Source organism: Morus notabilis, unplaced genomic scaffold, assembly GCF_000414095.1.
Source record: "Morus notabilis unplaced genomic scaffold, ASM41409v2 Scaffold1196, whole genome shotgun sequence".
Taxonomy (NCBI): domain Eukaryota; kingdom Viridiplantae; phylum Streptophyta; class Magnoliopsida; order Rosales; family Moraceae; genus Morus; species Morus notabilis.
Genome location: NW_010361429.1, coordinates 11,385 through 25,791, shown reverse-complemented (window position 1 = coordinate 25,791; position 14,407 = coordinate 11,385). Strand labels below are relative to the sequence as shown.

Genomic DNA, 14,407 nt, shown 5'->3' with positions numbered 1-14,407 from the left:
CCTGCTGAATACGACTCACCTACACATAGAAGGAGCAGAGTCGAACAAAGTTCTGAATGAATGCAAGCTAGACTGTGGAGATCTAATGAGCACGATAGTGCAGGTGCACGCGCACAACAAAAATAATCAGAAAAATACAATGGGCGTGGTTTAGCTAGCAATTCCTGCTCCATTAAGCCTCAAAAGCATCACTGGTTAGTTCCTGACTTAGATAACAAGACAAGAAGTTACAGTTGAAATCGTGAACAACAAGGAATGAAGTTACTGTGTCCTTAAACCAGGTTTATTAGTGTCTAAAATATGCCAGGACTTGGTCCTAAATGATTGATAATCTCATATTACTTCCAGGAATATAAATGAGATATCTATGTTATACGAGAGAGAGCATGTGAATCATATGAATCGTGATTATATGACAAGTTAATATTAAGCTTGCAGCACTTTCTGAGGCATACCAGAGTAGCATGTTCCTCCTGAACCCGTGCCAGGTACTGTTTTGATTCTTCTTTGCACTCTGCAACCTTTTGGTCGCATTCTGCTTCCATTTCTCCAATAAGTTTTTCTGCCTGCAAGTTCAAAAAGATGACAAACATGATTCACAACTAATAATGTTGCAAGAGAAGATGAAATGACAAACCTTTGCCTTTTCCATGTTAACAATCTCCAGTTTCTCGTCCTCATACTTCTTCCGGATGTCATTAATCGCCTAATTGAATACATTCTCGGGTCAATCTAAAGGTACTTGTGAAGATTTCAGACATTTCGTATCAAGTAGTAAGAGATTACACCTGATCATTCCTCTGAGACAAGTCTTTCAAATGCCTCGATAATTCCAGTTGCTTACTTTCTAACATCACATCATATTGCTTTCTAGCTTCTGCAAGTCTACTTTCGGCAGCAGTCAACAGTACTTGATTCTGCAATAACAGACGGAACCTTTAAGATATTGAGATCTTATGAGGAATCACATTGTAATATACCAAATATGTTTTCAGAACCTCTGTAATTTGCTCTTCCAACTTTGTCTGTCGTTCCTTATATTGCAGAATTCGCTGATCCTTTTCCTCTAAAAGATTACGAAGCTGTTCTAGTTGTTTCTCCAGTGACTCTATGTGCTCGCCACGTTTCTCACCCTCTTTTTGCAAAGTACCTATTTCTTCCACTTTTTTCTGCATCTCTCCTTGTAATTGTTCTGTATTACTCTCATTCTCATTTTCTAGTGCTAAAATTTTCAGCAGTAGATCTTGCTGCAAGATAGAAAAAACAACCACCTAAACATAGGAACTTCGAGTGATAAAAATTTAATAGATAAGTTGAAAAAATTTGCAAACCATTTTGTTCTCTGATGATTTTGAACTTTCAGAAAGAGCATCAATTTTCAGTTGCAATTGCAAAACCAACTTCTCTGTTTCAATCTTCTTTGACACCAAAATTTCTGCTTCAGACTGCAGCTTCTGGATCCTTTCCCTTGCTTTCTGACCTTCCTCTGAAAGCTGTGCCATGATAGACTCCTGAACTTTTTGAAGTTCAATTACCTTATTGGTTAACTCCTGATTAACCAACTGCAACGCATCCTTCTCAGATGTTATGTGTAAGAACTTATCATGAAGTTGATCATACTGTCTCTGCGCATGCCTGGTAGCAAGGTCTTTCTCCTGCTGGACCAACTTAAAGCAAGATTCGTAGAGAGAGTTTAGCTGATCAAACTTATCCAAGAAGGTCAAACTTTGTTTATCCACTTCAGCCAACAGTGAAGCCAGTACGTGAATGAGAGATTCCAACTTTTTTATCTCAAGGAGGGATGTATCTATTCTTATAGCAAGGCCATCTTTGAGCAATTGAACATCACTCTTTTCTTTCTCCAGGTTTTCCTTAATGGTTAGCAAGTGGTTAATTTGATCTCCTTTCAGATTCAACTCAAGCTTCACCTCACCCAGTTTAGAGTTCAAATTTTCTGTAGCCAATCTATTAGCTTCTACAGTTGTCTCGAAGTTCCTTATCATGGCATCTGCAGTCCAAAGAGAAACAGATACATAGAAAACTTCCTTAAAAAAATACCTAGGACTAATGAAGAATTGAATCTCAGAACAGTCCTAATGATAGTTCAATCAATGATAAATCCAAAAGCCTTTTCAACTGAATTGCTAATAAGAACAGAAAAGCAAGAGCAAATGAAGATGATGACAACTTTGTCAACCATGATAATGTACATTGATAAATCTGAAATCCAAATCAAATTACATAATAAAGCATGTCCAAGGAGACCTAAATGAACTTTCAAAAGTAAGGGAAGAGTAATGTTTGGACTATGAAGAACGTGCCCCATTTAAACTTTCTCAATCTTCAACACAGGATATTGTTCGAACAAATGTGAAAACTGTACCCTAAACGAGTTTAATAACAAATGATGCAATCTACAACTGCGATTGGCATTCTGTCTTTTGATTACCGGGAAAAGTAACATTATAGGCTATAACTAAGTTAATAGCTGGATAAGAATTCAGAGTGAAATCTCAAGCAAGCAAGATGCCTACCTTTTTCCTCTATGAGAACGGTTGTTCTGCACATTTCATCTCTGTAACACTTATCCCTTTCTTCTTTCTTGATTTTCAGTTCCTCCAGCTCCTTTTCGCCTACCATCGGAAGATGCACGTAAGAGAATCAAAGAAATTTGCTATACTGTGAATCAGCAGTCAAACGAAACTATAAACAACTTTACTTTTCCAAACAGCAGCTATACAGTGGAATCTGTGTTTGTTAGAGATAAAATACCTTATTCAAGAGAGAGAGAACAAAAAAGGTAAGAACTTACGCTTTCTAATAGTTTCCCCTGCAGAGTCTAATTTTAGAGACAGGCCGTTCATCTGTTGATTCAAATTATCAAGAGCTATTGCACTTGCAGATAGTTTGCCTTGAAAGAACTCTTTATCTTTTTCGGCTGTGAAAAGCAGGAAACAGAAATTAGCATTCTATGCCTCTTTTGTGTGTGAGTGTCTGTTTTTTTTTCCTCTTTTAAGAACATTTGAATCGTAACAAAAATTGAACGAAAAGAGAGCTTCAAATAATATTTACCATCATGAACCTGGCTCGCTAATTGCTGTAATGTTTCAGTGAGTTGATCGCACAAAGTCTTAGTTGAAGAAAATTTCGACTCTAATCCATTCCACAGCTTCTCATCTTCTTTCTGCTTCACCTTAAGCTTCGCATTCTCGTTAAATGCATTTTGCAGCTTTTCTTCCAACGCACGGATATGCTCCATTGATTTTTTCAGCTTATTGTTCTGCAATTTTTTTTGTTCTTAATTAGCTTCTCAAATTAACATTAAATCGCCAGCATCTCGTTGATGAATACACACGAAACTCTAACGATCACAAATGAAGGAAAAAAAACAATGAGATAACGAAACACAGAGACGCATCATACGCTTAAACTTGCTAGAGCATAGAAGCGAAGAGATTTACCGCCATTTCTAGATCAGTCTTTACGGAAGCTTGCTCTTTCACCAATTTCTCTACAAATCGAAGCAAAACAGTCTCAGAAAGCGTCCGAATTTCCCGAGAAAATCAGCCAAACAACAAAAACTTTCCGAATGAAAGAATAACCTGCAGTGAGCTTCAAATTCGCGAAACTTCCTGATGATACAGAATCTCCGGGAGGATGCGATGAGAAGGAGAAGGTCTTTGCAGTTCCAGAGACCGATCCGCGCAGCGACTTCAATTGATCCAAGCTCTTCATGCTTGGAAACCCTAGCTTCTGCATCTTCGAAATCGAAAATTGACCGCAGAAGAGAAGAAACCCTAGAAATTGTCACCCTACGCTTTGGCTCTGGAGCTCTGAGAGTTTCAGACTGCAAGAGTACGGTAGTTAGTTGAAATGAAATGGGCGCCAACATTTTGCAGGTATTTATATATGCATACATATATGTATGTATGTGTGTTATAAAAGACGATGACGTGTCATTTGAGGCGGTTCAACCGTGGGGTTAGGCCCCGTTCATTTCGCCGATTCGAGTTTAAAATTCGAGTTTTGCTACAGTAAAAAGCTCTCAGAAATAATCACATCTAACTTTTTTACTACAGTAAAAAGCTCTCAAATAAAATCACATCTCAACTCGAATTACAAACTCGAATCAGCGAAGTAAACGGACCCTAAATTTTTGGCTTTTTCACCTTTGACCCTAGACTTATTGTTGTTTGGCGAATGGTTCTTAAAATGACAGTGCTAGTCGATGTTAGGTTGAATACTTTAGATGAAAACACGCGAGCCGTTTATAAAGGTGAAAACATTGGAATGAAAAAAATAAAGAATTTATTTTCGAGTGTATAAATTAGATTTTTATTTTTTATTTTTGATAAATATTTTTTTATTAGTATAATTATTTAATTAAAAAGGTTATGAATTAAAAGTAAAATGTAAAAATCTTGATTCGTGCATTTTTAATAAGTATTTATCAAGATTACTTAATGAAATAAATTCTTGTAGGCAACCTCTAACACTCATGGATAAAAATTTTGTCAAACTTTCAGTGGAAATTCCAAATTTTTAAGGTTCTCGATTTTTTTTCCACCATAATATTGATCAGCGAAATATTAAGAAAAACTAAAAAATATCGGTAAATACTAGTCGAAATGTTGATATCAGTTTGCATATAGTGTAATTGGGGCAGAATATTGAGAAATTTTGATGATTTTGGAGACATAAATTTTAAAAAATTTTTCTTTTTTAATTTGTTTATAATATTTTTTTTTTGTCTTATTTCTTTTGTTATCTAGTAAGAATAGAGTTAGGAATATGAAGAATGCAAAAATCTAATTAATATAATCTTTCAGGAGTTTACAATCGATAAATTTAGGTTCCAATAATTATAGCTCTTCTAATGAGACTCCTAAGGTTCATTATCCATGTAATCATAATTTTAGAAACTATGATGGATATGAAATTTTTAATTATCCTCGTCCGAACATACTACCACCATCTCAGGCAAACGAATGGGAGAATTCACAGTTTTCAATTCATGAAAATACATGAGAAGTGATCAACAAACCTACATGTTACATGTTCATAACTATGTTCGACATTATTCAAATAACAAGTCATGATACCAAATTTGTTTGAATGAAACTGGGATTTTGACCATGTTTGAACCTCATAGAACTTTATTTTGGTATTAAGAAATGTAATATGTATGAGATTTTAATGTAAAACTTGATTATTTGTGTATCTTTTTAATGTTTATGCTATCAAAAAGTATTAAAAATATGTTATAATGTAAATTTTCGTAATTTCTATAAAATTTTCTAATATTTCCACCGATATCAATATTTTCTCAAATATTTCCGTAAAAGTGGAAAACTGATAGTTCCACCGATACTGATATTTTCATCCTTGGGAACACCTAAAAAAACTCACAGGTGAGACTGCCATTTTTAACCGTTAGATTTATTTTTCAACGATAAGATCTGTACAGGTCCATCTTAAAAATTTATAGCGCAATTATTTTTATGGCTAACCTGACAGTTAAAAAATTGATCCAATTATCAAAAACAATGTTGCACTAGTGGTTTTTTTTTAGTGTTCCACCATAAAAAATGCCATTCTTTAAATGAGAAAGATGGAGGATATTCTTTTATTTTTTCACTCAAAATCATTTTAATTCAAGACAATCTCTACAGTGGAACACCCAAATAAGACCAGCTGGGGCGGTGAGGTCTTAATTCAAAACTAACAAAAGCCTCGTTCATTTCACCGATTTGAGTTTTTAATTGTAGGTTTCTACAGTAAAAAGTTCTCAGAAAATGTCACATCTAACTTTTTCTGACAGTGAAAAGTTCTCAGAAAATGTCACATCTAAACTCGAATTGAAAACTCGAATCCGCGAAGTAAACAAGGCCTAAGACAATTCATCTCTCTCTCACTAAGAATTCTCTTTCCTTAAGTTCACTCAAACACTATTATCTAATATAATCTAATCTAATCTGAATCTAAAATACATAAAAGAGTAAAAAAAAATTGATTCCTCTTTTAGCCATTTGTCAACCTCTCAATTTTTCCTTCATGTTCTGTTTTTATTTTTTATTTTTTCTAATTTCTTTTCTCTTGGTTTCTTTTTTTTATCTCTCCTTTTTTTTTTATTTTTATAAAACTCCTATACTGCTTATTTTTAATTTTTCCTTTTTTTAAACCTTTTTTTTCCTTTCTTTTGCTCATTGTCTTTTTTTTTCCTTGAATATTCTTTGACAATTCATTTTTTTTTTTACAAAATCATTCTTTGAAATATTTTTTTTCTACTTTCTTTTAATTAAAATAATTATTCTCAAATATCTCGCTATCTTTAAGTCTTTTTCGATGTGATTTTTTGAAATATTTTTTTCTCTATTTCTCTAATTAATAGACTTAAATTTTAAAAAAGTCACATATTTTAACTCGAAATTAAACTTATAAAATTATTCTTCACGTATATATCATGTGACTCAACTAGTATAATTAAAAGACGCAAGTTCAATCGCACACTTAACTTTACTAGTCACCAAGTGTCCTCTAAGCCCATCACTCTCAATTTGTGTTGCCTTGTCTTCTAAAAATGTGTTGTTAATTCCAATTTCGTATTCACATTAAAAGTCCATGTATTGAACAAATGGCTGTGGTATGTATATTCACAATCATTTAGGTTGTTGAATATTTATTTAGGTAGTTGAATATTAAAAACGCATGTCTTATAGGTAGTTGAATATTAAAAACGCATGTCTTATAGGTAGTTGAATATTAAAAAAAGATGTGTTATAGTGAGAGAGATAGAGATCTTATGCGTGTAGTTAGGGTTGGCAATCCAAATAATGACATAACGAGACGACTCGAAATCCGCACGAAGTTAGCGGATTTGAGTTTATTATAAATGAGTTTGAGTCATAATTAAGTTGACACGATTAACATGATTAATAAATGAGTTAGATTAGGGTTGACCTTCTAATATGAAGTGACACGAATTGACACAATTAACTATCTGTGACATCTGTAATATAATGATATGTGACATAACTTAAAAGTTCATATGACATATTAAATACAAATAATGTGAATTTTAATATTTGTAGGTAAAATTCATTTATTTTTCTTAAAGAAAAAAAGAAGTTGATCAATAAACATGTTAAATATGTCTTGATCATTTAAATAAGTCATTATTATATTAGTTTTTTATTCAATATATTAATTTAAAAGGGATTATGCGTGTTGACACAATTAATACGATTAATAAAAGAGTTGAGTTTAGGTTGTGATTTTTGACACGTTTAATAAACGGGTCGTGTTTAAGTTGATATTTTCTGACATAATTAATAAACGAGTTGATACAAATACGATCCACTAACACAAATTGCCACCCCTACGTACAATGATTTACTTCTTACTGATTTTGGCCAAAAGCGCACAAATGGTTATGCTATGTTGACGCTCGTAGAACGGAGATAGTTGTGCAATGGCAAAACTAAAATATTTTTGGATTATTACTTTATTCTCAGAATTATGAAAATCTTTACGGTGAGAAGAAATGCTAAAATCAGTCTAATTATCATTCTCTTTGTTACTCTTTTAACTTATCCTTTTGCCATTTTTCTTTTCGTTCTCTCAAGAAAAAGAAAAAGAAAATCTAAACCATCCTTTTACCTTTTATTACAAGTTACAACCATGCCATTAGATGAAGTTTTTTAATTGAAAAACATGTAGCTATGTAAATTTATAATCATAATGTAGTGCATATTTTATTATTCTCATTTATTTTACTCTTAAATGGTTATGTTAAAATATTAAATTTTGGAACCCAAAAAATAAAGTTGGTATAAAAAAAGAAATAAATACATAAACAAAGTACTTATTGCATAAACAAAAATAAATAAAATCATTGCCAGTAGGCATTGACATTGCCGTACAGCAACGTTGGAGAGTTAAAACAAACGATTTTTTTTTCTTTAACAAACATGTTAAACAAATTTAAATAGATATTTTTATAAATTTAGCAAAAAAAAGATATTTTTATGAATAAATAAATTAAATAATTAGAATTTTCAAAATAAAAGACATTTACACATAGTCTAGTGCTTAGAATATAACATGCAAAAAAAAAAAAATCAACATAACAATTTTTTATTAAGAAAATGAGGAAATTAAGGTCTCGTTTATTTTATCGATTCGAGTTTTCAATTTTAATTTTACTACAGTTAAAAACTCTCACAAAAAGTCACATCTTACTTTTTTCTGCTATAGTAAAAACCTCTCACATAAAATCACATCTCAGCTCAAAATAAAAACTCGAATCAATAAACTGAACGAGGCATAATTAAACGGCATAATCAAAACTTCTTGCTTTTAAATTAAATGGCTTCATCCAGTGGCATGGTTGTAATAAAGGGTAAAAGACTTGTTTAGAATTTTGTTTCTTTTTCTTAAAAAAATAAAAGGATAAGTGGCAAAAGGAGAAGTTAAAAGAAAAATGAAAAGATAAGTGACAAAATGAGAAGTTAAAGAGTAATAAAGAGAGTGATATTTAGAGTGACTTAGCACATTTTGGGGAACTGTTTGATCAAATTTGAAACGTGAAAAAGATCTTACTGTTTTAGTGTTGCTTTTCAATTCTCCACTTCAGATTGCAAGTTGTTCTTTTCAATATTTAGAGTCTGTTTAGTTCGTTGATTCGAGTTTTTAATTTGAATTGAGATGTAATTTTATGTGAGTTTTCCCGTTTAATTCGCTGATTCGAGTTTTTAATTCGAGTTGAGATGTGACTTTATGTGAAAGCTTTTTACTGTAGCAAAAAAATTAGATGTAACTATTTCTGAGAGCTTTTTACTGTAGTAAAACTCGAATTGTTGAAGTGAACGGGGCCTTACTGTAGCGAAAAAGTTAAATGTAACTGTTTCTAAAAAATTTTTACTGTAACAAAATTCAAATTTTAAACTCGAATCAGTGAAATGAACGGAGCCTTAAAATCCTCACTTCTTTTTCTTCTTCTTCACCAAATTTATTCATTACCTCCGTAGCCAAATCCTTCAGATAAAATGCATACTCATTTCATTAAAAACACGAATCTTCAAAAAAAACAAATAATAATAATAATAATAATAATAATAAACTTAAAACAGTTTTTTCTTTCTACTGAACGAATTACTGTTTAAGTTCTATAAATAAAGAACAAAGCTCCAAAAGAAGCAAGAGAAAAGCAAAAGCAATTTGGGTTCTCTTGAACAAAAATCCAACTCTTTTTTTTTTTGGTCTCTAATAAGTGCATTTGATTCAAGTAGAGGCAGGAAAACACCTGAACAAGAGTAAATTGTCCAGACAACAACAAGTAAATAAATTTGTCAAAAAGTCTGTACAACAAGAACAACATAGGAAGATAAATCGGCGACGACAAGCAAATTTATCGAAACTAAGGATGATGGGATCTTTTTTTTTCTTTTTTCTTTTTTTTTTTTGCTAAAAATGAATTTGATTCCACAAGGGAAAAAGCCCAAACCAAGGCTGATGGGATCGTTTGGTGAAATGAAAGAAAAAAAAGAGGACATTTTTTCTTTCTGGAACAGAAAATGTGTGTGTTGACAATATAATCTGAGTGTCCCCGTAATTAATTACTGATATTTTGAAAAGCTTCTGCCCTTTAGAATTGAAACGAAGAAAGAAGAAAACGCAACCACAATAGAGGAACCTCAGGGAAAAAAAAAGGCAGCTAGAGACAAAAGAAAGAGAGAAGAAAACTGAACAAGAAAATTAGTAATGGTTTGAGTCTTTGGGTTTGTGGATTTCAATGGGTGCTGATGGATTTGGTGGATTTTGAGTCGATGGAATTAAAAACCCAGAAAGGAAAAATAAAAAAAAATAAAAATTATTGATACCGGTTTAAGTATTTTAATACTTTATAAGACAATATAAATAATGCAGAGACGTAAAATAAAAAAACACGAGAGAAATAGTATCACAGTTCGGTCACAATCTATTCCGCGGGGCCACACCCAGATGATGAACAATCGATTAAGAATTCTTTCTTTTGTCATTATTTCTTTTGTCATCTAGTAAGGATAGAGTTAAGAATATGAAGAATGCAAACATCTAATTAATATAATCTTTCCAGGAGTTTACGATCGATGAATTTAGGTTCCAATAATTATAGCTTTTCTAATGAGACTTCTAAGGTTCATTATTCATATAATCATAATTTTAGAAACTACGATGGATACGGAATTTTTAATTATCCTCGTACGAACATACCACCACCATCTCAGGCAAATGATTAGGAGAATTCACAGTTTTTAATTCATGAAAATACATGAGAAGGGATCAACAAACCTACATGTTACATGTTCATAACTATGTTTGACATTATTCAAATAACAAGTCATGATACCAAATTTGTTTGAATGAAACTAGGATCTTGACCATGTTTGAACCTCATAGAACTTTATTTTGGTATCAAGAAATGTAATATGTATGAGATTTTAATATAAAACTTGATTATTTGTGTATCTTTTTAATGTTTATGCTATCAAAATGTATTAAAAATATGTTATAATGTAAATTTTTGTAATTTCTATAAAATTTTCTAATATTTTCACCGATATCAATATTTTCTCAGATATTTCCGTAAAAGTGGAAAACTGATAGTTCCACCGATACTGATATTTTCATCCTTGGGAACACCTAAAAAAACTCACAGGTGAGACTGCCATTTTTAACCGTTAGATTTATTTTTCAACGATAAGATCTGTGCAGGTTCATCTTAAAAATTTATAGCGCAATTGTTTTTATGGCAAACCTGACAGTTGAAAAATTGATCCAATTATCAAAAACAGTGTTCCACTGGTGGTTTTTTTTAGTGTTCCACCGTAAAGAATGTCATTCTTTAATGAGAAAGATTGAGGATATTCTTTTATTTTTTTCACTCAAAATCATTTTAATTCAAGACAATCTCTACAGTGGAACACCCAAATAAGACCAGCCGGGGTGGCGAGGTCTTAATTCAAAACTAAGACGATTCATCTCTCTCTCTCTCTCTCTCTCTAAGAATTTCCTTTCCCTAAGTTTACTCAAACACTATTATCTAATCTAATCTAATCTAAATCTAAACATACATAAAAGAGTAAAAAAAAAAAAAAAAAGTATTCCTCTTTTAGCCATTTGTCAACCTCTCATTTTTTCCTTCATGTTCTGTTTTTATTTTTTATTTTTTCTAATTTCTTTTCTCTTAGTTTCTTTTTTTTTCTCCTTTTTTTTTTTTTTATAAAACTGCTATACTGTTTATTTTTAGTTTTTCCTTTTTTTTAAACCTTTTTTTTCCATTTCTTTTGCTCATTGTCTTGTTTTCCTTGAATATTCTTTGACAATTCATTTTTTTTACAATATCATTCTTTGAAATATTTTCTTTTCCTACTTTCTTTTAATTAAAATAATTATTTTTAAATATCTGGCTATTTTTAAGTCTTTTTTGATGTGATTTTTTGAAATATTTTTTTCTCTATTTCTCTAATTAATAGACTTAAATTTTAAAAAGTTCACATATTTTAACTCGAAATCAAACTTACAAAATTATTCTTCACGTATATATCATGTGACTCAACTAGTATAATTAAAAGACGCAAGTTCAATCGCACACTTAACTTTACTAGTCGCCAAGTGTCCTCTAAGCCCATCACTCTCAATTTGTGTTGCCTTGTCCTCTAAAAATGTGTTGTTAATTCCAATTTCGTATTCACATTAAAAGTCCATGTATTGAACAAATGGCTGTGGTATGTATATTCACAATCATTTAGGTTGTTGAATATTTATTTAGGTATTTGAATATTAAAAACGCATGTCTTATAGGTAGTTGAATATTAAAAAAGGATGTGTTATAGTGAGAGAGATAGAGATCTTATGCGTGTAGTTAGGGTTGACAATCCGAATAATAACATAACAAGACGACTCGAAATCCGCACGAAGTTAGCCGATTTGAGTTTATTATAAATGAGTTTGAGTCATAAATAAGTTGACACGATTAACATGATTAATAAATGAGTTAGATTAGGGTTGACCTTCTAACATGAAGTGACACGAATTGACACAATTAACTATCTGTGACATCTGTAATATAATAATATGTGACATAACTTAAAAGTTCATATGACATATTAAATACAAATAATGTGAATTTTAATATTTGTAGGTAAAATTCATTTATTTTTCTTAAAGAAAAAAAGTAATTGATCAATAAACATGTTAAATATGTCTTGATCATGTTAAATAAGTTATTTTTATATTAGTTATTTATTCAATATATTAATTTAAAAGAGATTATACGTGTTGACACAATTAACACGATTAATAAAAGAGTTGAGTTTAGATTGTGATTTTTGACACGTTTAATAAACGGGTTGTGTTTAAATTGATATTTTCTGACATAATTAATAAATAAGTGGATACAAATACGATCCACTAACACAAATTGCCACCCCTACGTACAATGATTTACTTCTTACTGATTTTGGCCAAAAGCGCACAAGTGGTTATGCTATGTTGACGCTCGTAGAACAGAGATAGTTGTGCAATGGCAAAACTAAAATATTTTTGGATTATTACTTTATTCTCAGAATTATGAAAATCTTTACCGTGAGAAGAAATACTAGGATTATTCTAATTATCACTTTCTTTGTTACTCTCTAATTTATCCTTTTGCCATTTTTGTTTTCATTCTCTCAAGAAAAAGAAAAAAAAATTCTAAACCATCCTTTTACCTTTTATTACAGCCATGCCATTAGATGAAGTTGTTTAATTAAAAAACAAGTAGCTATGTAAATTTATAATCATAATGTAGTGCATATTTTTTTATTCTCATTTATTTTGCTCTTAAATGATTATGTTAAAATATTAAATTTTGGAACCCAAAAAATAAAATTGGTATAAAAAAATAAATAAATACATAAACAAAGTACTTGTTGCATAAACAAAAATAAATAAAATCATTGCCAGTAGGCATTGGCATTGCCGTACAGCAACGTTGGAGATTTAAAACAAACGATTGTTTTTTTCTTCCTTTAACAAACAGGTTAAACAAATTTAAATATATCTTTTTATAAATTTAGCAAAAAAAAAAAAGATCTTTTTCTGAATATATATATTAAATAATTAGAATTTTCAAAATAAAAGACATTTACACATAGTCTAGTGCTTAGAATATAAAAGAAAAAAAAAATCAACATAACAGTTTTTTATTAAAAAAATGAGGAAATTAAGGCATCATTTATTTCACCGATTCGAGTTTTTAATTTTAATTTTACTACAGTTAAAAGCTTTCACAAAAATCACATCTAATTTTTTTACTATAGTAAAACACTCTCACATAAAATTACATTTCAGTTCAAATTAAAAATTTGAATTAACGAACTAAACGAGGCCTAATTAAACGGCATAATCATAACTTCTTGGTTTTAAATTAAATGACTTCATGCGGTGACATGGTTGTATTAAAGAGTAAAAAATTGGTTTAGAATTTTGTTTCTTTTTCTTAATAAAATAAGAAGATAAGTCACAAAAGGAGAAGTTAAAGAAAAATAAAAAGATAAGTGGCAAAATAAGAAGTTAAAGAGTAATAAAGAGAGTAATATTTAAAGTGACCTTTAACACATTTTGGGGAACTGTTTGAATCTTGATCAAATTTGAAAGGTGAAAAAGATCTTACTGTTGTTGCTTTTCAATTCTCCGCATCAGATTGCAAGTTGTTCTTTTCAATATTCAAAATCCGCACTTCTTTTTCTTCTTCTTCACCAAATTTATTCATTACCTCCATAGCCAAATCCTTCAGATAAAACGCATACTCATTTCATTAAAAACACGAATCTTCAAAAAACAAAAAAACAAAAAAATAAAACAGTTTTTTCTTTCTACTGGACGAATTACTCTTTTAGTTCTATAAAGAAGCAAGTTGGGTTCTCTTGAACAAAAATCCAACTAGAGGCATTTGATTCAAGTAGAGGCAGGAAAACACCTGAACAAGAGTAAATTGTCCAGAAAACAACAAGTAAATAAATTTGTCAAAGTCTGGACAACAAGGATGAGTGTCCCCGTAATTAATTACTGATATTTTGAGACGATGGAATTAAAATCCCAGAAAGGAAAAATGAAAAAATAAAAATAAAAATTCAAATTACTGATATTTTTATTATTTGATTTTTTGTTGTGAAATTATTCGGAGGAGGGGGTGGTGTTTAGTTGCAGAGGTCGCCGGCGGTTTTGTTTGACGACATTGGAGGGGTGGCAGGTGACATCTTGTTCACATGTGGTGAATGAGTCTTTTTTTTTTTAATTTTTTATTTAAAAAAACTAAAAAACTAGTGTACCTCAAAAAAAAAAAAAAAAGGAAAAAAAGAAAATAAAGTGCATACCGGTATAT

The 14,407-nt window shown here is 30.6% G+C and overlaps 1 protein-coding gene across 1 annotated transcript in view; it reads right to left on the bottom strand.

The window, feature by feature from the left end:
* Nucleotides 1–3,854, bottom strand: part of LOC21387694 (synaptonemal complex protein 1) — a 6,479-nt gene extending 2,625 nt beyond the window's left edge. The window contains exons 1-11 of the mRNA XM_024166521.1: nucleotides 3,603–3,854; nucleotides 3,462–3,511; nucleotides 3,073–3,280; nucleotides 2,813–2,938; nucleotides 2,535–2,633; nucleotides 1,332–2,008; nucleotides 999–1,247; nucleotides 789–917; nucleotides 638–706; nucleotides 456–566; nucleotides 1–19 (exon numbers count right to left, since the gene is read on the bottom strand). The exon at nucleotides 1–19 is cut by the window's left edge and continues 101 nt beyond it. Coding sequence (XP_024022289.1) covers nucleotides 1–19; nucleotides 456–566; nucleotides 638–706; nucleotides 789–917; nucleotides 999–1,247; nucleotides 1,332–2,008; nucleotides 2,535–2,633; nucleotides 2,813–2,938; nucleotides 3,073–3,280; nucleotides 3,462–3,511; nucleotides 3,603–3,759 — 1,894 coding nt within the window. The 5' untranslated portion in view covers nucleotides 3,760–3,854. The remainder of the gene's footprint in view (nucleotides 20–455; nucleotides 567–637; nucleotides 707–788; nucleotides 918–998; nucleotides 1,248–1,331; nucleotides 2,009–2,534; nucleotides 2,634–2,812; nucleotides 2,939–3,072; nucleotides 3,281–3,461; nucleotides 3,512–3,602) is intronic.
* Between the last annotated feature and the right edge of the window lie 10,553 nt (nucleotides 3,855–14,407).